Source organism: Artibeus jamaicensis, unplaced genomic scaffold (assembly GCF_021234435.1).
Source record: "Artibeus jamaicensis isolate MK-2021 breed Jamaican fruit bat unplaced genomic scaffold, CSHL_Jam_final contig_1132, whole genome shotgun sequence".
Classification (NCBI taxonomy): Eukaryota; Metazoa; Chordata; class Mammalia; order Chiroptera; family Phyllostomidae; genus Artibeus; species Artibeus jamaicensis.
The window spans coordinates 830,283-850,609 of record NW_026521221.1 but is presented as its reverse complement, the minus strand read 5'-3'; the positions used below and the strand labels follow the sequence as shown (position 1 = coordinate 850,609).

At 42.0% G+C, this 20,327-nt stretch overlaps 1 protein-coding gene across 1 annotated transcript in view; it reads left to right on the top strand.

The window, feature by feature from the left end:
* The window catches only part of RYR3 (ryanodine receptor 3), a 514,231-nt gene that overhangs the window by 270,380 nt on the left and 223,524 nt on the right, over positions 1–20,327 (top strand). The window contains exons 13-16 of the mRNA XM_053665407.1: positions 10,699–10,867; positions 12,196–12,331; positions 14,428–14,523; positions 15,994–16,112. Coding sequence (XP_053521382.1) covers positions 10,699–10,867; positions 12,196–12,331; positions 14,428–14,523; positions 15,994–16,112 — 520 coding nt within the window. The remainder of the gene's footprint in view (positions 1–10,698; positions 10,868–12,195; positions 12,332–14,427; positions 14,524–15,993; positions 16,113–20,327) is intronic.

Here is a 20,327-nt window from a genome sequence, read left to right as displayed (position 1 = left end):
GGAGGTGCGGACTGCACAGCTCTGGAAATATACTGAAGACCATTAAACCCTTAAATCACAGCCTTTAAATAGATGGTGGTATGGTATGTGAATTATATTTCAATAAAACTGTTATCTTTAAAAAGTAAGTGGGAGTTAAATGCCTGACAATGAAAAAATTATTTTTAAACAGCTTTATTGGGTTATAATTTACATATCATAAAATTCATCCTTTTGAGCATACAAAGTAGTACTTTTAAGTAAATTTACAGAAGTGTACAACCATTACCACAGTTTAGTTTTAAACATTTCCATCCCCCAAAACAACTCCTTATGTTCTTTGCAGTTTATACCAGTTACCACCCTCATTCTTAGGCAACCAGTGGTCTACTTCTGTCTCAATACATTAAATTGATAAATCAAACATACAATATTATAGAATTTTGAATTGGGCCTTTTTACTCAGCATTACATTTTTAGGGTTCATCCCTGTTCTGTTATAGCTCATAATGGTGTTCTGTTTCTTTGTACTGCTGAAGAGTATTCTTCTTGTATGTGTACCAGATATAGCTATAAATACAGACACACATATACACACATAAGTGTGCATGTTTGCATAAGTATGACTGTGTGTATATACAGAGGATATACATGTTTGTCTCTGTAAAGACAGACAGACACACTTCACATTCTGTTTTGTCAGTTGAGGAATAGTTGGGTGGTTTATATTTTTGGTTATTAGTAATGCCTCAACAGATATCAGTATAAAAGTCTTCAGGTGTGTGTGTTTTCATTTCTCTTGGGTAAATTCTTAGAAGTGGAATTGCTGAGTCATATATAAATTTATATGTAACTTTTTAATATTTTTGTGGTGAAGCATACATAACAAAATTTAGCATTTTAATCATTTTTAAGTGTGCAATTTAGTGACATTAAGTGAATTCAGATTATTTTGCAACTGTCACCATTACCCATAATCAGAACTTTGTATCATCTCTATACCAAACAGTAACTCCCCATTCTCCCCTTCCTGCAGCCCCTAGTAACCACTATTCCACTTTGTGCTTCTATTAATTCAACTATTCTAAATACCTCATTTAAGTGGAATCATACATTTGTCTGGCTTACTTACTTAATAAAAATGTCTTTAAGGTTCATATTGTAGCATGTGTCAGAATTTCATTCCTTTTTAAGGTTAATATTATTATATCATATGTCAGTACCACCCCATTTGGTTTATCCATTCATCCATCAGTGGGCATTTGGGGATGTTTAGCAGTAAGAAACAGAGAACTTTGTTTTCCAAAGTGGATACATTATTTTGTATTCCATTCAGAAATATATGAAGTTCTGCTTTCTCTGCATCCTTGTCTGCACTCGTTATTGTCTGACTTTTTGATAGTAGACATTCTAGTGGATATGAAGTGGTATGTCAGTATGGTTTTAATTTGCCCTTCCCAAATGACTAATGATTTTGAACATCTTTTGATGTGCTTCTCAGCCATTCATATATCTTTTCCAGTAAAATGCAATCAAGTCTTTTGCCTATTTTTTTAGTTGGGTTGTTTATCTTCACATTGAGGTTTGAGAGTTCTTTGTATCTTCTGGTTGTTTTTTACAGATTTATGATTTGCAAATACTTTTGCTTAGTTTGTGGCTTTTCTTCTCATTTTTTAATGGTGCTTTTATTAAGCCTAAAAGCTTTTATTTTGATGAAGCCTATTTTAACTTTATTTTCATTTATGGATCGTGCCTTCAGTGTCATGTGTAAAAATTCTTTGCCCAACCCAAAGTCACCAAGATTTTCTCCTATGTTTTTCTGAAAGTGTTATAATTTTAGCTCTTATATTTAGGTCTATGATCTATTTTGAATCAATTTTTGTGTATGGTGTGAGGTAAGGATTTAAATTGATCTTTTGGATGTGGCTCATGTGGATATCTGATTGTCCCTGCACAGTCTGCTCACAATGTGCCCTTTCCACATCAAACTGCCTAAGCACCTTCATCAAAAGTCAAGAGACCGTAAATGTAAATGTTTATTTCTGGACCCTTGTTCTGTTCCATCTGTATACCTGTGCTTGTGCCAGATCAGCACTCACTTGACTCATGTAGCTTTATAGTGGTAAATATTGAAATCAGGTAGGCAAGTCCTCCAGTTTTTTACTTTTCAAAATTATTTTGGCTCTTCCTGCTCTTTTTCATTTCATATAAATTTTAGGGTAAATTTGTCAATTTCTGCAGAAAAACTTGCTGGTGTTTTGATTGATATTGCATTTCAGTCTATAGATAAGTTTTAGGAGAATTTTTATCTTAATAATAATGAATCTCCCACTTCATAAACGTAGATTGTTTCTCCATTAATTTATTCTTCTTGAATTACTTTCAGGAAGATATAGTTCTTTTTTTAAATTTTTTTAATTGATTATGCTGTTACAGTTGTTCTATTCCCCCCTTCATCTTCATTCCCCTCCACCCTACCCCCCCATCCCCACCATTACCCTCCCTTTAGTGTATGACCATGTGTCTAAAGTCCTTTAGATTCTATATTTCCCATGCTATTCTTGCCCCCCCATCTATTTTCTATCTACTGTCTATGCTACTTATTTTCTGTACCTTCTCCCCCCATCTCCTCCTCCCACTCCCCTGTTGCTAACCCTCCTTGAGATCTTCATTTCTATGTTTCCACTCCTGATCTAGCTGTCCTTTTAGTTTGCTTTTGTTTTAGGTGTGGTTGTTAATAACTGTGAGTTTGTTGTCCTTTCACTGTTCATGTTTCTTTAACTTCTTTTTCTTAGGTAAGTCCCTTTAACATTTCATATAATAAGGGCTTGGTGATGATGAACTCCTTGAATTTGATCTTATCTGAGAAGCACTTTATCTGTCCTTCCATTCTAAATGAAAGTTTTGCTGGATAGAGCAATCTTGGTTGTAGGTCTTTGGATTTCATGACTTGGAATACCTCTTTCCAGCCCCTTCTTGCCTGTAAGGTCTCTTTTGAGAAATCTGCTGACAGTCTGATGGGAACTCCTTTGTAGGTGACTGTCCTCTTAACTCTTGCTGCTTCTAGGATTCTCTCCTTCATTTTAATCTTGGCTAATGTAATTATGATGTGCCTTGGTGTGTTCCTCCTTGGGTCCAACTCCTTTGGTACTCTCTGAGCTTCCTGGATTTTCTGGAAGTCTATTTCCTTTGCCAGATTGGGGAAATTCTCCTTTATTATTTGTTCAAATAAGTTTTCCACTGGTGGCTGTGCCTTTCCCCCTTCTGGCACCCCTATAATTTGGATGTTGGAGCGTTTAAAGATGTCCTGGAGGTTCCTAAGACTCTCCTCATTTCTTTGAATTCTTGCTTCTTGACTCTTTTATGTTTGGCCATTATTTGCTTTCTTCTGGTCCACTCCATTGATTTGAGTCCCAGTTTCCTTTTCATTGCTATTGGTGTCCTGTGCAATTCCATTCATTTCAATTAGTTTCACCTTCATATATTTGTCTAATTTGTCGGTATAATCAACCAGTTCTGTGAGGATCCTGATGACCAGTGTTTTAAACTGTGCGTCTGAGAGTTTTGCTATTTCTTCATAGCTTAGATCTATGGGCTCTGGGGCTTTGAGAACTTGCGACATTTTTGGTCTGTTCTGGCCCTTTAAGTGTGAGAAGCGGTGCCTTGGACTCCCCGGGCCCCGGTCCAACCACCCACTCCCTCACCTGTCCGCTTGCGCACAAATGGGCAACCACAGTCAACACACAGCACCACTTCCCCGCTGTCTCCTTCGAGGTCACTCGCCTGGTGGCTCACTCGGTCGCTCACTAGGTCCAACCCTGTGCCTGGATTCTGCGCGTCTGGATTCCGCGCCTGAGTCCGTCTGACCGAGTCCTCCTGTGCAACCCCTCACCAGCCGCTGGTTTCGCCCCTTACCGGTCAGGCTGAAGAATTTGTTGTTAACGGACTTCCGAAAAGTTCAATTTTCCGTGTTCTGGCTATGTTTTCTGTTGCTTAAATTTAGTTGTCTCTAAACTTGGTTGTGTGAGAAGGCACGGCACATCCACCTATGCCTCCATCTTGGCAGAAGTCCTAGGAAGATATAGTTCTTAATGTATAAGTCTTCACTTCTTTTAAAAACTTTATTCCTAAATGTTCCTGAGTATTTTTGATGCCAGTACAGATGGAATTGTTTTTTAAATCTCATTTCAGGTTGTTTACTGCTGGTATATATAAATACTACTATATAAGATTGAAGTTTTTAAATGTCAGTTATGTATCCTGTGACTTAATACAATTTTTATTAGTTCTAATGTGAGGTTTTTTGTTTGTTTTGTTTTTTTCTTTTTGTGTGTGTGGGGTGTGGCATGGATACTTTAGAATTTTCTACATATAGGGTCATGTCATAGGTGAATAAAGATTTTATTTTTTCCTTACCAATATGAATATTCTTTCCTCCTCCCTCCCTCCCTCCCTTCCTTCCTTCTTTCTTTTTAACTTTCTATGATTGTGCTGCCTAGAATATCCACTACCATGTGGAATTAAAGTGGAGAGAGCAGATATCCTTGTCTTCTTCCTAATCTTAGCAGGAAATATTCAGCCTTTGACCACTAGGTATGGGTTGCTCTGGGTTTGTGGAGATGCCCTTTATGAGGCTGAGAACTTTCCTTCTACCCCTGGTTTGTTGAGAGGTTTGTTTTGTTTTGTTATATCTTGGTTGAGTATTAGCTTATGTTAAATTATTTTTGTCTATTGAGATGATCATGTGGTTTTTGTCCTTTATTAATTTAGTTTATTACATTAATTGATTGAGAATGGGGTATTATATTGAAATGTCTGTTATTATTGAATTGTCTATTTCTCCCTTAATTCTGTCCATTTTTGCTTCACATATTTTGAGTTCTGTAGTTGGGTGCTTATGTTTATAATAGATATGTTTTCCTGATAAATTGACTCTTATAGTTACAAAATGTCTCCCTTCTTCCTCTACAAACATTTTTTGTTTTAAAGTATGACTTTTAGAGATACTCCAAATGTTCTATATGCAGTATGGTTACTGTTTGGATGGTTTTTGCTTTTAGCCTATTTGCCTCTTTGAATTTACAAAGTGTGTCTTTACATTGGATTTTTTCCCATCACCATTGACCCCATATACCCTCTTCCATCTCCACCCACTCCCTTCCCACCCCCACGATCACCACTGTTGTCTGTGTCCGTGGGTTCTTTCTCTTTTTTTTTCTTCTTTTTTACTAAATGCAAAATAGAGACAGACTCATAGATAAAAAGCAGATAGCTCTGGAGTGGGATTGAGTACATTGGATTTTTAATGTAGTTTGACAATCTTTTCCTTTTATTGGTGTGTGTAATCTATTTATAGATAATGTAATTTTTCAGACGGTTGGAGTTATGGCTGCCATTTGTTATGTAATCTCTGTCTTGTGTCCTTTTTGTTCCTCTGTTCCCTCTTTACTGCTTTCTTTTGTATTAAATATTTTCTAGTGCAACATTTTAATTCCTTTGTTGAGTTTTGAACTACTTTTTAAGTTTATATTCTTAGTGGTTTCTCTAGGGAACTCAATATGTATTTAACTTGAAACAAATTAATATAAACTTGACAAGTAAAACAAAGCAACTTTGCTCTCATTTTGTTCTATTCTCTCCCTGCTACTTTGTGATAACATTGTCATGTACATCACAACTTCATGTGCTGTAAGCCCAGCAATAGCTTTATAATTTTGCCATATGCACATATATATATGCACATATATATAGTCTTAACATTTAGCTACATAACTACCTTCACCAATGCTCTTTACTTCTTCTTCATGTTGATTCTAGTTCCTGTTTGGTATCATTTTCTTTCAGCCTGAAGGACTTCCCTTAGTACTTTTTCTAAGGCAAGCCTGCTCCCTGTGTGGGTTGGATAACATGTTAAAGTTCAGGCAATTTTAAGTATGGCCAACATTATACTTTCTGCTTCCACAAAGAAGGCTGATGTTTATCCAGAAGAGAATGGATAGCTAGGTCCTTCTCTGGTCCTTCCTGAGCATGTGGGTGGCTTTGCCCAGGGTCTACCCTGATCTGTTAGAATTTCTTTTCCCTAAAGCTGGGGTAAGGCAAGTGAACAGCCTGAGGCTAAAACACCATAGATCCCCCCCTGTTCTTACCAAGGTTCCTATTTTCTTAAGTACATAGTTCTCAATTTGCTTTATGCCTTTGGTAAATTTCCAGGGTTCTGCAGGGTTATTTTGGATGATTTTGTCCAATTTATCATTATTTTGTAGGAGTTCCACCCTCAATGGGGGAAATTCTTGATTCTCCAGCCACAGACTGTTTTTAGAAGGAAGGACAACTAATGAAAAAGAAACCAATGTGGCAGGGGTAGGGGCTGCAAAAGCCACAGTACTTGAATTTTGCAAGAGCTGGCAGGTGAAAGATAAAAACATAATTTGGAACTACATTCTCTTCCCTCCTTTCTCTTTTGAGAAACCAACAGTGCGTGCTATTTACACATGGAAACCAGAGGGAAGAGTGGCCACCTGGGAGAGCAAATTAAAGTTAAATGAATAGGAAAGGAACAAAACAGAGTAACAAAGAAGCAAAGGCTCAACTTTGCTTGTGCTGCCTCATCATCCTCTGCACCGTCTCTGGGAGCTGTCCAACAGGACAAATGAGCAGAGCAAGAGACAGGAGTGTCTCAGAAATCCTGCTGAAGAGGCGATAGCTGCCCAGCTGACCCCTGAGTTTACACTGAAGAGGGAAACATTATATAAATGTGTGACGATTACGGTGTGGTAGATGTTCAGAATTGTCTGAGATCTTACTTGAATTTAACAAAAATCCTAGACGAAGAGTGAGAATGTAGTGAGGTAGCAACTATATGGTCGAAAAAGTTGGTATAAGATAGGTGCCCAAGTAGTTAGTTCTGCATTCAAATGTCATCTTGTCCCTGTCTCTGCAGGTCTCCTCCCCAGGGTTCTACAGTAGAATGTGAGCACCATTAGGCCATTCAGAGGTCATGTCTATTCTCACCACTGTCCCCAGTGCCAGGCGTGCGGTGTGTGTTGTATTTTGAAGACATTGAGAGATCTGCCTCTGTCCCGTGGAGGACTGTTGTACTGACGTTTTGTCAGGGAGCAAGATGAAGTGACCAGCAATGAAAACCGCAGAACAAAAAATTATTCCCGAAGGACCTGGCTGTACAGAGTGTGCCTGCCTATTTTCCAGTTGTAAAATTGTGGGACAAGAGGCTAAGAGACACTCAAGCCTCATTTAGTTAATGGCAGTGACTATGACCTGGGTTTCCTAGCCCCCTGTGTAGTTGCTTTTTAAAAAAAATATTTTTTATTGATTATACCATTACAGTAGTCCCATTCTCCCCCATTCCCCTCCATGCTGCACACCCCTCCCCCACCATTCCCCCCTTTCGTTTATGTCCATGTGTCACAAGTTCTTTAGATTCTATATTTCCCATACTATTCTTGCCTTCCCCTATTTTCTACCTGCCGTCTATGCTACTTATTCTCTGTACCTTCTCCCCACCTCTCCTCCTCCCACTCCCCTGTTGCTAACCCTTTGTGTGATCTTCATTTCTGTGTCTCCTCTCCTGTTTTGGGATATCCTCTTAGTTTGCTTTTGTTTTGGGTGTGGTCATTAATAATTGAGTTTGCTGTCCTTTCTCTGTTCATATTTTTATCTTTTTCTTAGATAAGTCCCTTTAACATTTCATATAATAAGGGCTTGGTGATGATTAACTCCTTGAACTTGACCTTATCTGAGAAGCACTTTATCTGCCCTTCCACTCTAAATGAAAGTTTTCCTGGATAGAGTAATCTTGGATGTAGGTCTTGGATTTCATGACTTGGAATACTTCTTTCCAGCCCCTTCTTGCCTGTGAGGTCTCTTTTGAGAAATCAGCTGACAGTCTGATGGGAACTCTTTTGTAGGTGATTGTCCCTTATCTCTTGCTGCTTCTAGGAGTCTCTCCTTCATCCGAATCTTGGCTAATATAATGATGATGTGCCTTGGTGTGTTCCTCCTTGGGTCCCACTTCTTTGGGACTCTCTGAGCTTCCTGGATTTCCTGGAAGTCTATTTCCTTTGGCAGATTGGGGAAGTTCTCCTTCATTATTTGTTCAAATAAGTTTTCCACTTGTTGCTGTTCCCCTTCCCCTTCTGGTACCCCTATAATTCAGATGTTGAAATGCTTAAAAATGTCCTGGAGGTTCCTAAACCTCTCCTCATTTATTTGAATTCTTGTTTCTTCATTGTTTTCTGTTTGGTCATTTTTTTTCTTCCTTCTGGTCCACTTGATTGATTTTAGTCCCAGTTTCCTTCCCATCACCGTTGGTTCCCTGTGCATTTTGCTTCATTTCACTTAATGAAGTCTTCATTTTTTCATCTAATTTGTGACTAAAATCAGCCAGTTCTGTGAGCATCCTGATCACCAGTGTTTTGAACCGTGCTTCTGATAGGTTGGCTATCTCTTGGTTGCTTAGAAGTATTGGCTCTGGGGCTTTGAGCTGTTCTTCTGCTTGAGCCATAATGTTTTGGTCTGTTAGCACCTGTTACGTATGAGGGGCAGAGCCTCAGTGTTCACCAGGGTGGGGCAACCTACCTCACTGGGCCGTGACACTGTATGTGGGGGTGGGGTCAGAGGGACTGATGGTGCTTTTCCTCTCTCTCTCTCAGATTTCGGTCCCCTCTGCCACTTCCCACAAGCAAACTGGGTCCTTCTAGTGCTAGTTCCTGGGTGTGTGGGCCTGTGTATGTTCTAGGACCCTGTGGATCTTCCCAACAAACTCTTCTGTGAGGCTGAGAGCCTCCCTTGGCACCTCAACCTCTGAAAGGTTTTCCAATCAGTGGTTTTAGGTTTTATTCCCTATTGCTGGGGCCCTGGGTTGTGTGGTCTGTCTCACTGACCATTTTTAAACCTGCCTGTGTTATCTGCACGCAAATGTGTGTCCGCGGTTGGTCAGCCAGCCGCCTTGCAAGCCTTACTGGGTTTTCATCCCTGCACCCACCCGGGTCCACTAACCACCACCTTTTCCTACCAGGACCCCTCTCTGCAGACCGCCAATTCTGTCCCTCCTACCGTTCTGGATGAATGGTTCGTTGTTGTCGGACTTCAGTGCAGTTCAATTTTTCCGTCTGTTCTGGCTGTGTTTTTGTTTCTAAATCTTTGTTGTCCTTAAATTTGGTTGTGTGAGGAGGTACAGTAATTCCACCTATGCCTCCATCTTGGCCGGAAGTCTGTAGTTGCTTTTTAAAGCCCCCCAAAAACACCAGTGAACATCTCCTTTTTGCCTTTTCTTATCACTTGAAGAAACACTGCTTACTTAACTGCCATCAGTGTCTCTGATAAACTCAATGTTAGAGAAGACAGGAAAAAAACTCTTTAATTGGACCGAAAATGTTAAGGGAAGTATACTCATTCCTTCACTGAATCTAAAACTGGGAAATCATTTCTGATTGGGTTTTGTAATCCCAAGCCTTCACCTGCTGTCCCCATGACAGTCCCCTTCCCCATCTTTGCCCGATAATATCTCAGGCAGTCACTGCAGAATAGTTTCCGAGCACCTACCATGGGCCAGACTACACATGGGCAAGAAACGCCTCCACTGTTCTGCCTTTGTTGTGTGCACTTGGCATTTTTATACAAATTTAAAATTCTTGTCATCTTATAACCTGAGTATTTTCAAGGCTTATTCGACTTTGTTTAGACCTAGAGAGCATTCTTTTCTTCTCATGTGTCCAGATTAATAAGTAACCAGATACACTGTAAACATAAAGGGAACTCATTAGAAATTGACTCTAGGAAAAAAACTTGACATTTTATACATTCAATCAATTCCCAGTCCCTCAGGGCCAACGATACAGTTCTCTATGTGCTGGGTCCATTTCCCCTACCTCTTCTTACCCTTTATTCTCAAAAGGCCCACAGTGCAACCTTCAAGGGGATGAGAAAATGAGGCCTTGTTTCGCCATTTGTGGAGGTTTATGATCTCTCAGTATTGAGAAGATTCGTAACAAGATTTTCTGAAAAAAATGACTGAGTCAGAGAGACAGAGACCCATTCAAGATAAGGAGGAAAACAACAGAGTATGAGAGGGAAGTAGTGGGGGCACCAAGAAGGGGGCCACTGAGGCAGAGAGGAAGGATGTGGAGAGATGGGGGGATGCTGAGAATGTATCCATAGAGACACAGAGGGAGGGCCCACCGTGGAATCGGAGGAGAAAGACAGACACAGAGATCAGAGGTATCAACACATGGCAGGGGAAGCAGGTGTGTGCTTACACACCCATAGAAACCTTAGAGAAAAACATAAGCAGCGATATTAAAAAGACTCAGGGAGACAGAGGGAAGACAAAGATGTAGGTGGAGCAGGAGATGAGTGACGGACACCCTCCCAGCCTATTCCAAAAAGAACATGTAACAGTGTAAAAGAACTATGGGTTAATAAGTGTATTGTTTTAGAAGATGTTTTTATTCAAAAAGGAAAAAGTGTGGCAGACAGCCAGGAGCCATTTCACTTTATTTATGAAGTGGCTTTAAAATTGAATCAGAACATTCTTTTCTGTTGCTCTGTTAGTTGGCAAATGTCAGTTTAGGCAGCAACTACCTCAGGAGGTGGTGCGCTGTGCCCCGCATGGGGCAGCGGGAGAGCCAGGACCTGGTGGTTGCTTGCCAGGTCCCTGCTGGAGGCCCAGTGCCTGAGCCGTGTCCATCTCGGGTTTTTTAGTGGGAACAATCGCACAGCTGCCCCCATCACCCTGCCGATAGAAGAGGTCCTACAGACCTTGCAGGACTTGATCGCCTACTTCCAGCCCCCGGAGGAGGAGATGCAGCATGAAGACAAGCAGAACAAGCTCCGCTCACTCAAAAACAGGCAGAATCTTTTCAAGGAAGAGGTAAGTCCAAAGGATTAAAAATTGAGGTTCTTCTTGTGTCCACAGCTAAAATACCCCTGTGACTGCGATTAGCTTTGTCTCCATGCATGAGCATGTTTATGAAAGAGACATAGAACACATGAAAGAGAGGAAGTTAGGAAGGAAAGGAGTCACTGGAATCTGACCTTCCCTGTCAGCTGCCCCAGCTTATACAGCAGTGTACATGGTTGCAATGTACATTGGCACATTCAAATCACATTACTTTTTAAAGTGTCAGTGTCACATGTATATCCAAAATCAGTTTTTCAAAATATCTCAGCTACTAGACCACAGCACTGGCTGTGATCCCTACATTTTGGAAGAGGTCAGAATTACCTAGGAAACCTATTTAAACAATACAAATGCCCAGGTTCCACGTCAGAAATGGCTGAGGAGCTGGTCTGAGAGATACATGATGCTGGGCCTTAGAGAGAACTCGAGCATCTGAGTCACTAGGGATGGGGCCTGGGTATGAGGGAAACACTAACCCTGGGCTCAAGGGGCCCTGGTTCGGCTCCATTCCTGACTGTGTATGACCCAAGACAAGTCACATGCCTTCCCTGAAACTGGACATGGTGCTCTGGCACTAACAGGCCATGGTCATACTCCTATGGTGTCCTGTAGTCCCTCATTCCTGGGGACAGAGCCTGTCCCTTGGGCATTTCCAAAATTAGTGACTTGGAATACAGACCCATTCCCTGCTCAGGCAGTCCAATAATCTGAGCAGGCTGGCTGTGGGGACATTATGTGTTGTGGGCTTCTGGAACTATATCTGCTTGAGAACAGCTAGACGCAGATGTTTTAACCGGGTGGCGTAGTATTGTAATTTAGATGGAACAGTAGTTAAAAATACTCTTTTGGTGTTATTGTCTTTAAATTCCACTTTGTGTAGCTGAGTGGAATTTCTTGAACATATTTGAGATTTAAAAGAAAAACAGGCAGCATACCCAGGGCTGTTTCTGGGTGAGTCAGAGTCATTTTACACCGGCCACCAAGCGGGCATTTGTAAGGCTCATCCACACTCCTCCTTCCCCAATGCGCCCTTGGTTTGGGCTAAACAAGTGGGGTACACCTGTCAGAGGAGACTGCTGACTCATTTCCAAAATGGAGGCTCTTTACATCTCCGAGGCGTAAAAATGCATATTTTGTTTTTAGGAGAGGAAAAACAAAGCCCAAACTGGCACTGTGAAGGCCTACTTACCTATCACTATTATTAGCTTGAAAAATTGCTTAGCACGGGAGGGAAAGAACAAGAGGGGTCCACTGTCTTAATCAGGCAGTTTTGCTCTTTCACCCACTTGCCTTCGCAGGGAATGTTGGCCCTTGTGTTAAACTGCATTGACCGCTTAAACATCTACAACAGCGTCGCACACTTTGCAGGGATCGCAAGGGAAGAGAGTGGCATGGCCTGGAAGGAAATTCTGAACCTCCTGTACAAATTGCTGGGTAAGTACACTCACAACCCTCTCCCTGGGAAGGTTCCCAGGGGTGGCCTCCATGGGATTTCCACATGACAAACCAGGGCGGTCTTCTAGCTTCATTTCTCAGAAGTCTTTTGTTCACCATTTGATTCTAACCCAGACAATCACTCTGTTAACTAGGAGCTTATTGTACTTTTCATACTTAGAGCAAGAAGTCAGCAGCCAGTGGAAGCAGATAGTGACCATTTTACCAGAACTGCCTGTGAACCCTTGGCACTCACTTAATGCTCTCTGAGCCTCAATTCCTCACCTTTATCCTGAAGGAACCAGACTAGGACATGTCCATGGTACCTCCATTTCTAGTCTCTGACTCCTGCACTTTACAGATGGTTACTTTCTTAACTCTGCAGCCTTTCTCTGTTGACTTACTGGTCAGTCATGATTCCTGCGTCTTTGGCCTGTTCCTTATTTCATTTTGGTGGAAAAAAGGACTGTGAGAAGGACATTTCAGCACCCAGCCTTTCTTCTCATGACATTGAATGTGTGGTCACGTTCTGGTGCCTGCTGTATTCAGTGCCCCCGCATGGGTCCAGGCTGCCAGGTCATGGGAGGGAGACAGCAGTAAACATTGACCTCTGCAAGGAGGTGGCCACCAAGAGTTGCTCAGACATGGTGCCAAGGTAGCATTTCAGGGCTTTGCTCTGAAGCATATGCCCCTGTTTACAGGAAGTCCATAGGAAGCTGAGAGCAAGCCAGAGGGGAGCCCAGAGAAGTAAGGTTAGACCTGTTCTCAATGTCGAAGATCAAGCTGTGGTGCTGTGTGACCTTATAAAGTAACTTCCGACTCTGATGTTCTGTAATGATACAGCTCAAACTCAGTAATAATTACTACAATGGTAATAGTTAACATCATTGAGCTCTGAGAGCCAAAGCGTAGAACATCTCTTCTTGATCCTCAGAGCAACATTTTGAGGTATCGGTACTAGAATTATCCCCATTTTATTGAAGAAACTGGTGCTCAGAAATGCTCAAGGTCACACATTGCAAGCAGTAGAACTAGGGCTGGAGCCCAGGCAGACTGACTCCCTGAGCTTCGGCTTGACCTGAAAAGCGGGTTAGGAGCTCACAACAGATTCTGCCCTCCACTAACTGCAGAGGTACAAAGTGGAGGTCCTGAGGCAGACCTTTCTTTATCCAAACACCTTGCAAACATCAGTCTTTGAAAATCAACGGCATCAAAAACGAGCTACTTGAGCACACTCCACTTACAGGAACTTGTTCCAGAGTTACATCTATAGTGGGCTTATGGAGGGAAGGTTACTTCTTATCTGGATTTGTTGAAAATCTAATGACAGCATATTTTCTCCCTCCCTCAGCAATCCCACCTACCATTGTTTCTCAAATGTGAGCAGGCACCAAAAGCAGGTGGAGGGCTGGTTAAAGCACAGGTGCTAGGCTCCATCCCCAGACCTTCTGATTCAGTAGATCTGAGATAAAGCCAGAGAATTTGCATTTCTAACAGGTTCTCTGGTAATGCTGACATTCTGGTCCAGTACACCACACTGTGGGAACCACCATCTTACACTATGTGCTATAGATATTTTAGAGTTTCATGTTCATCATTACTCACCTACCAGCTTAACCAACTTGTCTAGCTGCGTTTATTTGGGAGTCTTCTTTTAGCACTGAAAAATAGCAAATCCCTAACTAGGTTTAAGAAGACACTGTAAGGAATTGAGTTTTTAGCCAATAACTAAGCTGATATTTTTCTTTTTTGCTTGTCACCATCTGAAGTGATTTTTAATTTGTGTGTTGATAGTCTCTTTCTCCTGCATCATGAATGCAAGAGCTCTGCTGTCTTGTTTCCACTGCTTTATTCCCAGCAACTAGACAGGTGCCTGGTACATAGAGGAGAGTCTCTGGAATTACTTGAGTGAATGCTAGACTTATACTTTTCTTGATATAGAAACAGGATTGAATCAAAGGGCTAGGGAAGGGAAGATTATCATTCATTTCATCTAGTCGTTAAGTAGCTGAAGTATATTTAAGAACTTCCCAAGTTCTTAAGCCCATCATTGTATCCTTTAACCTGTACATGATCAGATATTTCTTTGTTCACAGCTGCCCTTATCCGTGGAAACAGAAACAACTGCGCTCAATTCTCCAATAACCTTGATTGGCTAATCAGCAAATTGGACAGACTAGAATCTTCCTCAGGTAAGAATTGACAGGAAACCAGTGGTGGAGGTGGTCTTTTTATTCCTTTCTGTAAAAAGGAAGACAATGTTGAATCTTTGAACAACTCTTTGTTCCCTTGGACCGCAAACAAACAAATGATTATTTCAACAACAGCAGCAAAAAGCTAAATCTTCCTAGCACTCCCAAAACTTTATTTAACCATTCCAACCCAATTTTAATAGTCTTCCCCTTTGTTTCACATGTTGTTCTGCGCTTTCATCTTCATCCCCTGGATCCTCTGATGGCCCCCGACCCAGGGTCTCCTTCTGACTGCTACCCGGACTCTCTTTCTCTCTGCTTTTCTAAATTCTTTCTGGATGTGGTCCTCCTAACAGTTTGGGTTAGAAGCAGGACTGAAAAATGACTGTGGAATAGGAGGACATGATGATCCTCCCACCCTCTGAGTCACCCTTGACATCATGTCCAGAGCCCTTCATGACTCACAGAGCATTTGAGCCAAGAGAATAGTCATTGTTGGTGAGTGACCAAGTGACTATGCCATGGAGCTCAGCAGTTGGCTTCCTCGGAGATGAGTGAGCATGACAGGCATGGTCCCTCGCAGGGAAGCTGACAGGTTTTGATGCTGTTTTCATTGTCCAGAGGTAGCAGGAGCTTGGACAAGACAGGCCAAGGGAAGGTTTCCCCAGCACTGTCCACCTACACATGTCTTCCTAGGCCTCTCTTTTCTTCAGTATCTCCTCCCATGGGCCAGACTGCATTTCAGGGTAATTTATGGAAACCTTGGGGAAAAACAGAATGAAGAGGAGTTTTTTATTAAAACCAATGAAGATGCTGGCTAACTTCTTCCCTTGCATTTTCGTCGTGGTATTGCCAGGCTGTCGGAGCACCAGTTAGTTGTTCTTAAGCCTTCACTTAATACAGAAAACCATCCAGTGTGCCAAGAAAAGGGGCAAAGGCAAAGAGAATTTTTAGTGAGCTTACAATGTGATACTAAAATAAAATAAAAGGGACATCTAAAATAAAAATAATTTCTGGGGTGATTCAAAATAAACTCTTATTTGAAGAACACTTCAAATATTGTCTAAATTACCTGAAGAACCTTTAGAATTTATACTCTTTAGAATTTAAAAATAGAGCCTGGGAATCTATTTTTTCTATTAAGTATTGCTTGGTTTGATCAAATTAATAATTCCACTTTATAGCTGTTTTTCTATATTTTGACATAGAAGTATTATGTCTTTGCCCAGGAAAAGGGGGATGTAGTTCTGCATAAAACTCACCTCTAATTACAGGCTGGTTGGCCCTCAGGGGTTCCTGATGTCTATAAGAGAGGACTGCATCTTTCTTCTGGCTGGAAATATGTAATAGATTCAGAGACTTGATGATATTCTGTCCCCTCAGGATGGTCTTTTCATTCTCAGGTTTCAAATTTATGGCCAGTTTGGAAGATTAATAAATGTCCAAATGACTTTTGTGGCATTCACGTAGGTATCTTGGAAGTCTTGCACTGCATCCTGACAGAAAGCCCAGAAGCCTTAAACCTGATAGCAGAGGGCCACATCAAGTCCATCATCTCCCTGTTGGATAAGCACGGGCGGAACCACAAGGTGAGTTGGTGGCTGACTAAACCTGGCTTTTCCTTCCTGCCATTTAATAACCATTGTGTGTTATTGAGCGTGTGGTACCTGCTCTCCTTCTTGGCTTTGATTTATATATTTTTAAAAACCCTTCCTTGCCTGGGAGATACTACAAGCCAGTCAGTCAGTCACACTGGGCCTTAGATAGTCTCCATTTCCACCAACTTCCCAAGTAGTCCTGCTCACCATCATTAGCCCTCAACACAAGCAGACTGTGGGAGGGACTTGGCTGGAGTCCATACATGGCCAGCTATGGGCCTCGCTCCCACCCCTGGGGTCTGGGAGCTTAACAGTATAACAGCTAATGCTGGCTGTGTGGAGAAGATTCACAAAAGTCAGATAAAAGCAACAAAGAAAGTCTTGTTATTAAATGAAATTAGCTTTAGCATGAGTCAAGCCAAGGGAAATAAATGAGTCTGCAGGAGCAAGCAAGAGGACTGAAGCTGTGGGTCTCTCCCTTTGATAAACAGCAGCTATGTGACTTCGGGCCTCAGTTATTTCATCTGTAGAATGGAGACACTTCACTTACTAGTGAAGTGAAAAGATGGAATGCTGTATCCATCTTTTTTAAGTCTCTTTTAAGTTCTGCATCTATTTTTATGGAATTACATTTCTAAAGACACAGTGATCTTTGGGGAAAGTCTATTAAAATATGTTTCACCCTGACCCTTCAACATCTGCCCCTCATACATGATATTGCTGCACTGACTAATTAAACAGGCGCTCCAAGGTTGAGGGAGTGTATTCCAAGAGCAGATGGCATGACGGGACTTGAGGGACAGCAGCTGGGATCCTGCAGAGTGGAGTGAACTCAGCTTGATTACTGGCCTCTTTTGCTTGCCATCATCTGGGGGCACTGCATATGTGAAATACATCTTAGGGGGTCCCAGAGAATGAAGCTCTGCAGCATTGCTTTGATGATATGTATCACCCTCAGGAAATTTTTAAAAAAACAGCCCTGATCCTTAGCATCTGTGAAATTGCTTGGCAAAGAATAGAAAGAAATATGTGGGATCTGTAATTGCTTTCCCAAACGTGGTAAATCAAAAGCAGGCATGAGGCTCCAACTTTAGTCCAGCTTCTCGATGTTTCAACATGTTTCTTCCCCCTGTGGAGTATAATGAGGATAATTGATAAGTACCCAAGTAACACATTGCCTGAGCTATGAGCTGCATGCCGGTGGCAAGAGGATCCCTTTGATGGGAAAGCTGCTGTCACAGTCAGCTGACACGTCATTGTCCCTGGGGCTTCTTTGTGATGGCACCACATAATGCACTTAATAAAGACCAGAGTTTTAGGGCATCTTTTAGCCAAAAGCCACAAGGCATTTAATGGATGTCCCTTGGCAGCAAGTGGATGACTATTCTGCGCATCCTACAGATGAGAAAACTAAGGCCTAATAAGCTGAGGTAGTTTGCTAGAAATCAAGACCTCATCTTAGACGTTACCCAGATACTCTAGCAGAGTAGCCTTTAATCTTCTAGAGCCAAGGCACTGTTGGAGAAGTTCTGGCAATGTTGTCAAAGCTCAGGCAATGTGGTCGTGTCACTTAGAGGGTCTCCTCAAGAAGCCCCCTTTTTGTCTTCAGGTAGGTTTTGGTGATGGCTGGCTTCTCATGAACTTAGTTCCTGAGAGATAATTCCATGGGATAACTTATATTTTCAAAGACAAGCCTCATATCAAATCATCAGGAGGGGTATTTGTGGTAGCTTTGCAAAGAATGAGCAGAGTGCAGGCCAGACTGCCATTGCAACGCTTTATCTTTGCTTGGAAAACACCCAAGAAATATTTTCCCATCCAGGCAGCTCTGTTTTCTGCAGTCCTAGGTGTCTCAGCCCCTTCACTTCATTTTACACAAAGACAGTGACGGAATAGATACAGAAATTCAGAGCCACAGCGCACCTCCCAGCTCCTCCAACAATGGTGACAGTAATAATGAGGATGGCGGTAGCTAACATTTATTTTGCCTTTGACAAATGCCAGATACTGTTCTCAGTGCTCACATACATTTTCTTTAGTCCTCGTTGTGATGCCGTGAAGTGATACTGTTAATATTTTCACTTGACAGAGGCAGTAACAAGGCTGGGACGTGGGCTTTGAGATGTTAAGCAATTTCCCAGAGGCCACAGGAATAATGAATGACAGACCAGGGCCAGAATTTAGGTCTCCCAACTCCAAGTTTAATGTTCCTTCCAGGTTTCTCAAGCTGAAGTCTGTGAGCATGTTCTTCGTGGCCCACACGTCCTGTGAGAATGTTTCATTTGTGTTCTTGTTTTTATAGTTATGTAAATGCAAAATTCTTTGTCGTGCAGAATTCACAATTAGAAGGCATTTTCAGGTGTTAAGTTCAGGTTTCTCAGACTGATGTTTGAGGGTCCATGAAGGTGGTCTTTGGAGTTGGGACATTTTTTTTAAAGAAGGTTTGTTTGTCTCATTGGTTTGAGACACCCCTTTCGGTACCGTGCCCCCTGCAGTCACATGCTTAGAACGAAGAGTAGCTGCACTGGCAATGAGTAGACCTCCCCTTTCTCTCTAAGAGTTTGCAGTTGCCGCCTCTGTCCCTCCCGTGGAAAGCACTGCCACTCACCTAAAGCATGATCAAGTTCGCAATAAACATGTTAGAGGGAAAGAACACAATCTTTGAAGTGAAAACCCACTCCCCATTTTCTGAATGCACTCTACTCTTCGATCCCTCTTAGTTTTTCAGGAGCCACAAAAATTCTATCCACCCTTCAAAACTTAGTTCAAATGCCACTTCTTCTGTGATGACTTTTTCTTATTCTAGTTAGATATGGTCTCTCCTTGACCCTTATACAGTTCACACTCTGCTCCCTAGTGGTTCCATTCTGCCTTTTATTGTGGTTGTGTTCACATGCATATTCCTCTCATAGATGCCAAGTTCCTTCACAACAGGGATCATCTTTGTAATCCCTATAGCGCCAAACTCGTATGTTATACATGGCAGGCATTTCATACACGTCTGTTACAAGTGTAAGAAATGAGTAATAGGAATGACAGGGTAGAGCCAGAATCCTCTCCTGTCTCTCCTGGAATGATGGAAGCTCGCCTACATGTACAGAACTTGTCTCAGTCTGAGGCCAGTCCGTAGGAGGGCTCCATTCTGTGTGGTCATTCAGAGACACAGGCTCCTTCCATCTAGCAGCTTCCCATCCCCTAGGACAGGGCTTCACAAACTGTAATGTGCTTACAGATCTCCTAGCATTGCTATTAAAATGAAGGCTCTGATCTGGTAGGTCCAGGGGCATCTGTATTCCTGCAAGCTCCTAGGTGGATCACACTTGGAAAAAAAAAAAAGGCCCTTGGGTTTTATAATCCTTCCTTGGATATCCAATACCTGCTAGAAAGAGAGACATTGCACAGAGGACTGTGTAGGTTTTTAGGGCCAGAACATCACTGTAAGTGAGGTACCCACTTTTCATTGACCAGAACTCAGTCACAGGACCTCACATAACTGCAAGAATGGCTGCAGAATGTGGCTTCTTATGTGCCCAGGGTGAGCAGGAAAACAGAGCCTGGCAACTCACTCAGCAGCAACTGCCACCACCAGCCACACATCCCAGAGGTGGCTGAGATGTTACTTCTTCATCAGAAAGCACAGATGACCTATAGGCACTGTGCCTGTGTGTCCCCCAACACGTTGAAGAGAACCCATTCAAACTTTTCTGGAAAAGGAAGTGTTTGCCCGCGGCCCATATATCCAAAGCTACACCTTCTGAAACACAGCCTACGTGGTGTCACAGTTCTTTATGGCACCGCTACTTGTGAATGAGACACTGTTAGGCCGTGTACATTTCACACAGCCCTCTTTCTCCACTGTTCTGTTGAACCCAGATTAAGCTCTGCTTTCCCTGGGCTGTGAGAGGCAAAACAGATGAAAAGGTGAGACAGGCCAGATGATGCACATTTAATTTCACGGCCATCTATGGCTCTTGGAATGAGAACTTATCCTCTGGAACTCTGGATGGAACTCTGGATTTCCAGTTCTGCCACCCATACGTTTCATGGAGTGGTGATTGGGAAAGTCTACAATGCTGCCTTTGGGATCCTTTTCTGCTTGTCCCATAAATGTGCTTTGTGCTTATCTGGAACAAAGTTGACATTTGAGGACTCACATAGAAAATTGGTTTGTGACAATTATGGATACAAATGCCACCAGCAACCTGA